Source organism: Amphibalanus amphitrite, unplaced genomic scaffold (genome assembly GCF_019059575.1).
Source record: "Amphibalanus amphitrite isolate SeventyFive unplaced genomic scaffold, NRLGWU_Aamphi_draft 000012F_arrow, whole genome shotgun sequence".
NCBI classification, from domain to species: Eukaryota; Metazoa; Arthropoda; class Thecostraca; order Balanomorpha; family Balanidae; genus Amphibalanus; species Amphibalanus amphitrite.
Genome location: NW_024881508.1, coordinates 628,687 through 641,504, shown reverse-complemented (window position 1 = coordinate 641,504; position 12,818 = coordinate 628,687). Strand labels below are relative to the sequence as shown.

Here is a 12,818-nt window from a genome sequence, read left to right as displayed (position 1 = left end):
AACTAAACAACTTTTATTAGGAAAAGTTTGTTTTAAACTGCGCAGCAGTGGGTAAGGAACCGAAATCCGATGAGTTTTTGGAATTTAGAGAAAGTTTTTTTTTTGGGGGGTATGCCCCCCGCAGCGTCCAAGATTACCTTTCTGGATCTGCCAATGATTCCCCCCCTCAACTTTTCCTGTAAAAGTAACCCTGGGGCAACATCATATCACATGTTTGAACGCTTGAAACCACGAAAAGACTGCAAACGCGCTGCTAATGCGAGCCGACATACGCTGAATCGCGGTTCCGGCCAAACATGGTCTCGAAAAGTAGGTCACAGGTCAAAGGTCATTTGGGTCAGGGTCATGAAATTTTCAGGATGGGTGTTAAATTGATCAATGCGAGGGTACTGAAAGTTTCGTCGCGATCAGCCGCTTTTTAAGCGAGTTATTCGCGAAAAACCTTAGGGGGGTTGCATCAACCCCCCCCCCCCCTGTGCGGGCGAGGTCATGTTTTGATAGCAAGACTGAAACAGACTTTTTTGGGTAGCCAGGAAATCGCATGCCAGAGCCTATTCAAATTCTTTTATCGGCCTTTATATGCACCAGTCGCATACAGGTACGGGATTTAGCATACGATTTCCAGACAATCGAACGACTGTTTGGAGACAACAAAGGAAGGAATGAGTGAGTTAAGTTGAAAGTATTAATTTGGTTCAAAATGATGATGTAGATAACCTAGTTATTTAAAGCTGAATATCTTATGACGAGAGCGGTTGGCATTTTTGGTATGCAGTGTTATTCATTGAGAACCGGTCGGAGCGTTTGAGTCTTTAATTTAGTGGTCGCCTCTTACTAATCATGCGGCATACACGCCGCACATAACCGCCAATGCCGCAACGTAGCCTAGATTTCGAAGTAAGCATTTAGTCCCACCCACATTTCTCCGTCGGAGCCCCGTCGTCGGGGTGGTGGTGGTGTGCTGCTTGAATTTCCACATAGATACGGTGTTTTATCGGTTGTCCAAGGCTCCAAGGCGGTTGTAAGGTGGTTGCAAGGTATGTAAAACTACTGGTGGCTATGTCCAAGGCTATATAATTCCTTAGTGTCCTTGGTAGCTGGTTAGTGGTTACCTACGTTTCTTGGGTGTGGTGTAGAATGATAATGAGGTGTTAGGTAGTTTCCCATTTTGCTCTTTTTCGATGCATCCTGTGGGTGATAGATTTGTAGCTGTAGTGTCATCAACTCAGCTAGTTAGCTCTGGCACACAGCATAGTCAGTGTAGTGTAGTGTAGTGGACAGTCCTGCTCAGTCTAAGACAAAGAAGAAGTGCAGGTAAATGTCAAGTTTAAGTCCTAAGAAGATTTCATTGATAAATTTTTCATATTTTTACATTATTTGACATCCTGAATCCAAAAATGATACTCATATGTCTCGCAAATAAAAGAAAAAAACATAATCAAACCTGACCTAACCTTACCTACTTACCTATAACCTACTAACCTACAACCTACAAACCTACCCTAACCTAACCTAACCTACAAACCTACCTACCTACAACCTAAAACCTACAAACCTACAACCTAACCTAAAACCTAAAATTTTTGCTGTTTTATATTCGTATCAACAGCGCCACAATTGTAGTTAGGACCTAAACTTGACATATACCGAAGTGCATGTAGGCTTGGTGACAGAGTCTGGTCTGACAGTACATATCTCGGCCCATTAAAATATTGCTTTGGCTTGTCACACCACTGCTTAAGTTACTGCATTGAATCACTGCTGAAATTGATTCAGTAATTTTTGATTTCTTTATTAAACTGAAGCTGACATACATGCAATTATTTGAAATAAATTTTGGTCATTTCTGTTTTTAATGTCCTGAATCTGTAAATGATGCCTTTTAGTGCAGCAAGTATCATTAAAATTTATTGAGGTGAGGTCATCTGTGAGCTGATCCAACCTAATCTGACCTAACTTCGCCTATTCTAACGCAACCTAACCCTACCTAATGTAACTCATCTACTCATCCAAAGTCCAAACCTGACGTAACACATATGTAACAGCAGGCCAGATTGGATTAAGTCAGATGAGGTTGTGTTGATTGGCCATACTATGCTCATTTGATTATCATGATCTTTGCTGCATCACTGAGCAATTTGTTAAATGAGAGGCCAAAATGAGCCCACCAAGACAGCCTGATGATGTTGCACAGAAAGAGTGCTCTCTGTGAGGAGTTTGAAGGTTTTGCAGAGTTGATGAGCCCTCAAATTGTGGAGTTTATTCAAGCTGATCCCTCCCCCCTCTAAGAATAAGTGGTCAATCTTAAACCCTTGTTCTTTGTTTTATGCTCTTGCTCCTGTAAGAGGTCTGGCTTAATGGGCTTGGATAGGTGATCCAGAGTTGCTCCTCAGCTTAATGGGCTAGGATAGGTGATCTAGAGCTGCTCCTCAAGTACCTTATGCTTGTATCTTTGATACTTGCTCAGAACAAGAAATGTCAAACAAGAAATGTCAAAGGAAAAACCATCACAGTCACAAATCATTGAACCATGAGGCAGCCTTAAAGTGCGATGCCCAGAGGATTTGGACAATTTGTTGAGCTGGGGTCTGAGCCAGAGTCCCTGAAAAATATCAACTCTGCAGTCTTGGTGCTGATATGATTCAAATGATTTCTATTAACTCATGATGATACTCTGTATTATCTTGATTTATCGATGTTAACATCGATCAGGGCTCATATTATCCATGGTTTATCGATGGTGCTAAGTATGGATTGGTATCGTCTTATCGTTGTGGTGAAAGTTTCTTATGTACGGTTTCAGCAGACGACGTGTCTGGTGTCTTCAAAATAATATTTGGAAGTGGAAGTGACATCTCATAATCGCAATGGCTCAGAGAGAAGAAACGCAACTCGAAATGGAGGACCTGTCACCGGTAAGTTCAATCCAAATAGACTGCAGTGGCCCAGAATTTGTAAGACTTCAGTAACTTCAGACTATACTCTGTTCCAACTTCCATATCAAGCTTGCGGCCGAAGTGCCATGCTGAAGGCAGTGCGTAATTTCTGTACATACTGCTCTTACATTCAAAGACGCAAAATATTGAACGGAGGAGCTAACTGTCGAAGGAACTCCGACCGCAAGCTCGATATGGAACAGACTATAGCTCTCGGGAGCTGCTGACCATGGTTGTTGGATCAAGTTCAAGTAATATGACCACGCCATGCTCACTCCCGCAGCCACTGATGCACCGCCAACTGAGTCTTGTTGTCCTTTATGGGCCTAACAATTGTTGGCTTGTGCTGCATGTCTGCCGTCATCTAGGTAGACGTAAATTTAGTATTCCTTGAACTGCAGGAATACTTCTCCGAGACCAACGGCTCATTATGCCAGCGTGTGGGATATTTACCATCATGAAGCCCATCGTTTTTATGTCAGTTATTTTTTACGTGGAACATTTATGTATCACCTCACCTCACCACCATTTGTTAATTTTGAGGTCCCTACGCGCGATAGCTACGTCGCCGCCGTGCTGACCAGCCCCGAGTCGCCGGCTGAGCGGGCCGCTTATTCGCCAACTGTATTACACGAATCGGCCGACCAATTGCGTGCTCCTTGGGTGACGTCATACGCCAGCGGGCCGGCTTGTAGCCCGCTCAGAGCCACTCGAAACGCCCACGGCCCTCTCGGGCCGCTGACCCCACGCTGCTCTCTCGGAGACCGGCCGGTACCCTGCTGGTGGATGACTCACTCGGGCGACCGGCCGCTGGGCTGGCCCAGGCCGACCGACCGACAGACCGCTGAGCTGGCCGGCCGCTGAGCTGAGCTGGCCGGCCGCCGCTGGGCGGAGCCGGTCTGCCGGGTGACGCGGCGAAAACTATCGGTATTGTCGGAGCTGGGAGCTCAGTAAGCTGGTTTCACGCTCAGCGATGGTTGCAACAAAGGTTAATTGCGTGCATATGAGAGTGTCGTTGTGCTCCATTGATGAGTCTACGTCTGAAACAAAAATTGATGCATTTTAAAACAAGTGTCGGAACAATTTTTCTAGCCATTTTGTGTGCCATTAATCTTGTCATTATGTACATGTATGCCAGCTGGTATTGATTTTGCCAGCCTTCATCGAGTCATGCAGCTAGTTATTGCATCTACGATAGGTAGTGATTGGCTATTTGGAAAACTCAGACTCAGAACAGCCCTGCGATAGCCAGCCAGCCGCCGCTCGACTGGGCTGTGGAACTGAAATATTTGCTGAGTCGTTAAATTTTCTTTTCAACGTCAGTTTTCAGAGCACGACATGGACACTTTGGTGCTCTGAAGCCCTTCCGGCTACGATGTTTCGCAATGCATTGCGGAATATATGTCATGACGCCATACCTTGGACTGGTCGTTGTGACGTCAGTGGTTCTTGCCGGATGTCACCAGTTCACCATCGCCCTTGTACCTTTTCATTGGAATCGAGAGTAGGTACCTTCCTCATGTATATAGGTAATGCCTAGTTCCCCTGTTGATTGCGCAATGCGTCCTATTCGACACCATGCATCGTGGCCCGATAGCAGAGTTGGATGGTGCTCGAGTCGTATCATTTTGACAACTACAGGTGTCGGGTGCTGAAATAAGGTATACATGGTCGCAATAGTCAAGGAGTTCAGTGCGAAAAGTGAAAACGATAAGGAATATACGAATCTTAGTATTCAATGATGTTTAGTGAACTGCACTTGAACTGTACTTATTTCAGTAGAATAAAACTCGCATAATGCGCAGTATAATCGAGCAAAGTCACGAGAACTAGGAAGCCATGGCTCACCAACTCAAATAGTACGGTCGACCATATTTTGATCAGGATGGGTCAATGTCTATTAGATTTCACTGAAAAAATCGATGTTATGTTAACTAAGATTACTTTACCACTAATGTTAACCGTCGCCCGGGAACGCTACAAAGTACTGTTGGTTTGGTAGCGTTCAGGTACTTACACTGTTGTGTGGCTTCTGGCGGTCATGGAACATGTGTCAGCGCTGTAATTTGGCTGGATGCCACTAGACAGCAAATAAACCCCTCTTAGCATGCATTGCCATTTCCGCCCACTGAGTTTCGTTATTCGTCCCTACGCCAATCTTCCCCCGCAATGGTTCACATCCTGCGCACACTGGCGGCCCGCCGAACGCTGTTTGTCTGGATATTTGACGGTCATGTTTGCTGTCGCCGTGTTTGTCTCGCAGCGTGACTGGAAGGCGGTGTTTGACCGGTTCGACCTGGACGGGGACGGCTCTGTCCCCCTGATCGAGTTCCGGCGCTACCTCTCGGACCCAGGCCTGCGCGGCCGCCTGCCTGACTCAGTGCTGGATGACATCCTCGCCAAAGCCGACCGCAACATCGACGGTGTCATCAGCTACGAGGAGTTTCTGCAAATGGTGAGCGTGCCGGCCTCGAAATGACCAGCGCCCCGGGACGGTCCTCGAAATACGGAGTGGGTTGTAGGGTTCGCCGAAATGGCCTCCGCAACGGGGTTCGATTGGATGTGGGATCCCGGAAATGGCGAGAAGTGGATTTTAACGACGCAGTGACAAGGGTGACTGGGGTGCATGAATGTGGGTTGCATCAGATGAAACGGGTGACGATGGTGTAATGACATTTCTGGGTACGCCTGATATAGGAACAGCCAGGACTCGGCTTTGGAGTTGAATCTTTGCAACTGAGCGTGAACGATTTTACACATCAGTCAAAGTATACCACATGACAGCAGCTTCCTCAAAATGTTCTATTGTTTCTACTCCTTCACATATTTTTACCCGATTTCTTGGTAATTGTAAAAATCGATTCGTGTTATTTATGTGAACGACATACCTGTGCGTATTTTCAGCAGTTGCTATACTTGATCGTTTGTTTTCCAAAAACTCAACGGATCAAGGTTCACAGGTTCACTCAACTCACAGGTTCACAGACCACTTCACAGCACACTGCGTGGCTCAAACGTAAAACGTATGACGAACATCTGCGTTATTATTAATCCCTCCGCCCTCCCGCCATGTTGCACCTGTAACAAGTAACACCTCTCTCAAATTGACGTCATTTCCCTGGCAGGTGGAGGGGCAGAACCTGAGCCCCATCGGTGGCGGTATGTTCCGCTCGTTCCTTGTGCGCGCCGCTTACAGCGTGGTGCCCAAGTCGCAGCGCACGCGCCGCTACGTAGACCAGTACTCGTGCTGCCCGCCTCCCGTCTTTATGGTGCTCGTCTCGTTGGTTGAGGTGAGTGACGGGCTCATTTGAAAGGGAGAAGTTGTTGAAGGGGAGGTGTTGGGAAAAGTTACTGGTCATATGATTCATTCGGAGCGGTGTTTTGGTGCGTCCTTATTCTGCTTATTTTGGTTGAGTGTGCCACTACGTGGTTATTAAACTTGCTTTAAAGCTTGTTCGCTTTGGGGAAGTTATGTGGATGGGATGGGTAATTTTATTTGGTAATTGTAAGTGTTAGAAGTCAATTTGTAGCGCAAATGCCAATGCCTGCCGTCTTTCATTGAGTGAGTTGCTGATCGGCACTCCCAGGCTCACTTCCCTCCCTTTCTTACATGACGATCCTTCCCTCCGGCTCTCCGCCCCTTCTGACCGTTTTCCCCGCCGAATCTCGGTTTCCCTCCCCCTCTCCATTCTGACTTTCTTCGCCCCTTCTCTGTTTCCCCTCTCTCCCATCTGACTGACTTTCCCCTCCTCTCATTTGACTCGCCTGACTCTCCCTTCCCCCTCCCTCTCTCCCATCTGACTCTCCCCTCGCCCGTCCCCGTGTCCCCAGCTGGTGCTGTTTATAGTGGACGGGATCCGACTGGGCGGCGTCACGGCCAGCGGTCCCGTGGATACCGACTCCGTGCTCATCTACAACCCGCGCCGCCGCCGCGAGGCCTGGCGCTTCCTCTCCTACATGTTCGTCCATGTCGGGTACGTGTCGTCGCCGCCGCTGCCATCACCTCTCGGGCTTGTCCGTGACGAAGAAGAGACGAACAGTTGCAACTCATTAACAACTGTTAAGCGGACAGCTGCGATGCTTACGATAGTTAGTTACGATACCAGTTAGTTACATAGTTACGATTAACAGTAGTTCAGATGTGATAAAAGAAAAAGCGTACCTAATACGGTTTACTTTGTAGTTACCTACACTGCGGTGGGATTAACGGGACATCCTGTTATTGTACTAATCTTTCTTCGTGAACTGTTTTGATCTTTCGCCTCGCCCCGTTTTGTTCGCCGTCTGTCTGGTCTGCCGGCCGCTGACGGTGGCCTATTCCGCAGGTACGTCCACATCACGACCAACATGCTGGTGCAGCTGCTGGTGGGCCTGCCGCTGGAGCTGGTGCACCGCTGGTGGCGGATCGCCATCGTCTACTTGTGCGGCGTACTGGCTGGATCGCTGGGAACATCCGTGTTTGACCCCAAGGTTAGTGCCGAGCCGCTCCTCGCACGGGAAACGAGATAGATGGGACGGAACGAGACTCGGCAGATCCAGGCGACTTTGTTAGAGGCTTAGATAATATAATAATAACGGTGTAGTTCTCGAGTGTTTTGGTTATTGCATGTTTTCACAATGAGAATGGTAGATCACGGATGGTTCTCACTCGCGAAAACCACTCTCATTACCGGCAGTGGGTACCCCATTCCGTCTGTGTTTAGTAACCGCTCACTCCCACTACAGGTATTTCTGGCGGGTGTCTGTGTTTATTGTTTAGTGACCGCTGACTCCCTCTACAGGTGTTTCTGGCGGGCGCCTCTGGCGGCGTGTACGCCATCCTGTCTGTGTTTAGTGACCGCTGACTCCCACTACAGGTATTTCTGGCGGGTGTCTGTGTTTATTGTTTAGTGATGTCTGACTCCCACTATAGGTGTTTTTGGCGGGCGCCTCTGGCGGCGTGTACGCCATCCTGTATGTTCTCTGACCGCTGACTCCCACTACAGGTGTCTCTGGCGGCGTGTACGCCATCCTGTCTGTGTTTAGTGATGGCTGACTCCCACTGTAGGTGTTTTTGGCGGGCGCCTCTGGCGGTGTGTATGCCATCCTGTGTTCGCTAACCGCTGACTCCCACTACAGGTGTTTTTGGCGGGCGCCTCTGGCGGCGTGTATGCCATCCTGTCTGTGTTTAGTGATGGCTGACTCCCACTACAGGTGTTTTTGGCGGGCGCCTCTGGCGGCGTGTACGCCATCCTGTCTGTTCTCTGACCGCTGACTCCCACTACAGGTGTTTTTGGCGGGCGCCTCTGGCGGCGTGTACGCCATCTTGGCGGCTCACCTGGCTGACTTGATCATGAACTGGGCCGAGATGGAGCTGGCCATCGTGCGACTCCTCTTCCTGATGGTGCTGGTCGGCACTGACGTGGGTGTGGCCGTGTACGGCCGCTACACGGGCACCGGAAACAACCAGGTGAGAGACACCGGAAACAGTGGGGAAGGCACCGGAAACAGCGGGTGTGGCCGTGAACAACCGCTACACGGGCACCGGAAACAACCAGGTAAGAGACACCGGAAACAGTGGGGAAGGCACCGGAAACAGTGGGTGTGGCCGTGTACGGCCGCTATACGGGCACCGGGAACAACCAGGTAAGAGACACCGGAAACAGTGGGGAGGCACCGGAAACAGTGGGGAGGCACCGGAAACAGTGGGGAGGCACCGGAAACAGTGGGTGTGACCGTGTACGGCCGCTACACGGGCACCGGAAACAACCAGGTAAGACACCGGAAACAGTTGGGAAGGCACCGGAAACAGTGTGTGTGGCCGTATATGGCCGCTACACGGGCACCGGAAACTGGTGGGGAAAGAAAACAACCATAGTGATTACGGAGCGAGCGAAGCGAGCGGAGTCTTACGTAGAATAACGGAAATTTCTGAGTATGAGCGGCCGGCCGGCCGGCCGGCCGGCCGGCCGTGGTCACGCTTTTGCGACGCTTATATCTCAGCAACCACTTGACCGATTTACATGGGGTAATTTTTGTAGGGTAGCTTCATTCCTTCTGCCAAGTATTGGACTATTCCCGATGCATGTGGGTGACCCCTTATGCACGTGCCACGTGCAAAACGAAGAGGTGTCAGTTTTGTAACAATTGCAATATCTCGGTAACTACTGGGCCGATTGCGCTGAAAGTTGGCACGTAGGTAGGCACCCACTAGGCAATGCATATCCATGTGCCACAGTGGGGGTGCTGCTGCACGTGCGCACGTGCAGGGGTCGATTCCAGATCTCGAGAACGGCTGAACCGATTGCGCTGAAATTTGGTATATAGTTAGGGATCGGTTAGTAGGGTGCAGTGCAAAAGTCAGTTGGGACCCATTTCGCACGTGCGCACGTGCAGGGTGCCGCTTCCAGATCTCGAGAACGGCTAGGCCGATTGTGCTCAAATTTGGCACATCGTTAGGGACCGGCTAGTAGGGTGCCGTGCACAAGTCAGTTGGAGGTACCCCTCGAAATTTCGCACGTGCAAGGCTCACCCTCTCGCTCGCTCCGTCAATCGCCCCAAAAGGCGTTATACTGGTATTAGGAACGGAGAAAGTGGGCTATGCACCGGAAACAAACAGGTGTAGGGGGGGGAGGTACCGGATACAGTGGGGCACCGGAAACAACCAGGTGAGACACGGAAAGAGTGGGGAAGGCACCGGAAACAGTGGATGTGGCCGTGTACGGCCGCTTCACGGGCACCGGAAACAACCAGGTGAGATACAGAAACAACCTTATTAGGAACGGAAACAGTGGGGTATGCACCGGACACAAACAGGTATGGCATCAGGAACAACCTGGTGAGGCGTCGCAAACGGTCAGATGAGGCACGAGAAAGCGAGTCAGGTGAGGGGCGGGATGAACACAAACAAAGATGGTGGGAGAAGTGGTATGGCCAGAGGAAACACTGGGAAGGCGGATAAGCAATGTGTATTCGTCACACCTGAGCAGCCAGTAGCCAGGTACGCCAACGGAATCAACGAGGATAGGGAACAGAAATGACGAGATTAAGAACAAGTATGGTTGAAGCAGGGCAGGAACTGCCTGGTGAACTCAGTGAAACAAGGTCCACGCCAGTTATCGCCTTCATTTTCAATTTTTTGTATTATGTTCGAGTGCTTTATACCATCCGGCATGCCCTCAGAGGCGTATTGAGGTAAATTGTTGCGGCTATAAAACCTCATATAATCCCAAACGGTGCTTACGTTGAAGGTTCCACCGCCGATGTTCCCAATCAATTAGCACTTAGCCTGTGCAGTGTGCACTGTGCAGTGTGCATCTCCTACCCGCACCCGTGAGCCCTGACTGACCCCTGCCCTGTCTCTACCCTCTGCAGGTGAGCTACACGGCCCACCTGGCCGGAGCGCTGGCCGGCGTGCTAATCGGTAACGTGGTACTGCGCAATCTGCGCGTGCACAAATGGGAGCGTGTCGTCTGGTGGGCCTCGCTGGTCGCCTTCCTGGTGCTCGTGCTGGCCGGAGTAATCGTGAACGTGGCGGCGCCGGAGGGCTTCTACCCGAAGCAGGAGATCTAGGGTGCGCGGAGAGGAAGGATGAGGCGCGTCACGGCAGACGGCAGAGCGTGGGGGTGGTGAAGCGGCGGCAATGGGGCCACGGCACTGGCAGGGACGATATGATAGATGGCTGCGGGCAGGGCATTGTCAGAGCTTGTCGGGGTGGCTAGTGAGCGGCGCCCGGGGGTGCTCGCTGCGCACTCCCTAGGGATACTTTCATGTGTTCAACAGTGTCACAAAATGGTATCACATCTATCCCAGCATGCCTCATCTATTCAAACGCCCGATAGACACTTGGAGTGCCGGCGATCGGTGCCTAACTTCTGCCGGCGGTGTCGTGCCTTTTACTCCATCTCCATGGCAAGTGCTGCCACGTCCGTCCTCCCGGCCTTGTATACTGGATGGTCCACTCACCACTGGATGGGTTGTAGGCCCAGTGGCGCAGTACCAGCTGTCGTACACACCTGCAGTGGCGAGACGCACCCCACCACCGGACCATGACTCGCCGCGTGCCCCAGTACAACGTCGTACACATTGACTGTCCGCGCCGCGTGTGACCAGAATTAGTGTACGATTGTGCTTCAGTCGTGTTCTTCGTGTCTGCGTTCTCTGTATGTGTTCATTGTTCGACTTTTTTACTGAACAGTCGGCTGTCTGCTGCTTGATGGGGGTGACTTCCTATCCTTGCTTTTACATGATTATGGTTTTTAATTAAATATTTTGCTCACATTTCAGAAATGATATTTTAGATAATTTCGCGTTGATTAGGCTGCGATATCAATAACCACAGACGTAATTCGGATATTTCTGCAGATAATACGGATGAATGCCAAGCTACCAGACGGGTTTCAAAGTAGCCAATGATTGTTTTCCCAGATATGGTAGGTTCGCTGCATATCTAAATGTAAAGACACCCGTGTACCTCGTGAGCGTCATTTTTTATATTTGTAGATCCTGAAGCATAATTTTTCCGACTGTTCTGTTTCTGCACCAGTTGTATTGCGTCGATTGGGTCACAAATGCATCGATGATTGTGTGCCTCAGCTGTTACCAATCGATTGCGATTTTCTCTTGCTGTCACTATTGTGGGGCCTGCATCGCTAGTTAGTGCACGCTTTGCTCAGGATATCGGAGTCTGTGCTCCACTCTTCACTTACTCCACGCGATATTGGCTGGTGGATGCACTCGTGTGTTTATCCTCAGCTGAGAACAGACTCGGGCTTTATACGCGCTCCGTCTGTCTTTGTGTGGAGCCATAGCTCTACTGTTATCTATGGTGGAGCATTTTTGTTTCACACGTCCGTCGTGTGCTTTATACGTGTTTCCGAATCAAGACAGTGCGCCAGGGCTTCGATCAAGGCTTGTGCTGCTTGTCGCGGTGTTGTGAATTTGTGATACGATTTTCTACTCGCCTATTTATCGCGTAGTTCGGCGGTGATTACAGCTAGCACAATTCACAGTTGTTACCATTTACACATTTTCTATACGGGGTGGCTTCCATTGGCTCAATCGCTGATCAGGTGAATCGTGGTGTTCTGTGATTATCGCTGAATGTTGCTCCTGTCTGGCCAGATTATTTCCTTTTCATAGATGTTTCACAAATGTCGCGTTGCACTGTCTGCAGGACGTGGGGGGGGGGGAAGGGATTGTTAGCATATGCACTGAATGCTTTGTCAGGGGGTTGGTGACATGATAATGTCTCGTATCCCGGTACTTTGGTCCATCTGTGCTGCTTTTGTCGTCTCGTCATTGGTGTAGGTTTTGTTTCGAGTATCGAGTACGTCCCGCTTTATTATAATCGGTTCGATGTCATGTCGCATGGCGGCCTGTTGTTTAACGCCGCATTGTTACAGACGTCAGACTCATTGTTTTGCCTCTGCTTCCTTTGCTTCACTTAGCTATACAAGGTGTTGTGCGAATACGCATATAACGTCGTAAGAAAATTATGCATGTCGATTTCCGTGGTGTCCGCTCTTTCAAAGGACACTATGAGCTGAATTTTTGTATTGTTTTAGAGACCATCTTGTATTTAACCGGATCAGTTGTTTTCTGCTGCCTCCCACATTATTCATACGCACATAATGGAATGGTTCTCTATTAGTGTGCTGTTTGTTGAATGGGGCATAATTTTCCACCAGGCGATCGTGTCAATCACAATCAATGCATGTGGGTGCCGTGGCATTGTGATTTGTGGATCAAAGTTGGGAAATGGGATCATAATTATTTGATTTTTCGAACTTGAAGCTGTATCAATAAAAATAAGTGAACGCCTCACTATGGTTATTGCTTCAAGAACACGAGGCGTGGCTACCTGGTTCTATGGTTTTACGTGATCGCCTGACGAGGTTGGTG

The 12,818-nt window shown here is 49.6% G+C and overlaps 1 protein-coding gene across 3 annotated transcripts; it reads left to right on the top strand.

Moving 5' to 3' along the window:
- Window positions 1-917: 917 nt before the first annotated feature.
- Window positions 918-12,737, top strand: LOC122382878 (rhomboid-related protein 3-like). 3 transcript variants are annotated; one of them, XM_043368764.1, is made up of 10 exons: window positions 990-1,037; window positions 2,804-2,915; window positions 5,200-5,391; window positions 6,062-6,226; window positions 6,768-6,910; window positions 7,262-7,406; window positions 7,718-7,734; window positions 7,926-7,948; window positions 8,243-8,385; window positions 10,290-12,737. In XM_043368764.1, the coding sequence occupies exons 2-10, from the start codon at window positions 2,868-2,870 to the stop codon at window positions 10,485-10,487; spliced, it is 1,074 nt and encodes a 357-aa protein (XP_043224699.1). In that variant the 5' UTR covers window positions 990-1,037; window positions 2,804-2,867; the 3' UTR covers window positions 10,488-12,737. The 3 variants fall into 3 exon arrangements, with proteins under 3 accessions (XP_043224717.1, XP_043224709.1, XP_043224699.1); XM_043368782.1 differs by lacking the exons at window positions 7,718-7,734; window positions 7,926-7,948 and having other exon boundaries at window positions 918-1,037; window positions 2,807-2,915; window positions 8,203-8,385; XM_043368774.1 differs by lacking the exons at window positions 7,718-7,734; window positions 7,926-7,948 and having other exon boundaries at window positions 918-1,037; window positions 8,203-8,385.
- Window positions 12,738-12,818: the final 81 nt, after the last annotated feature.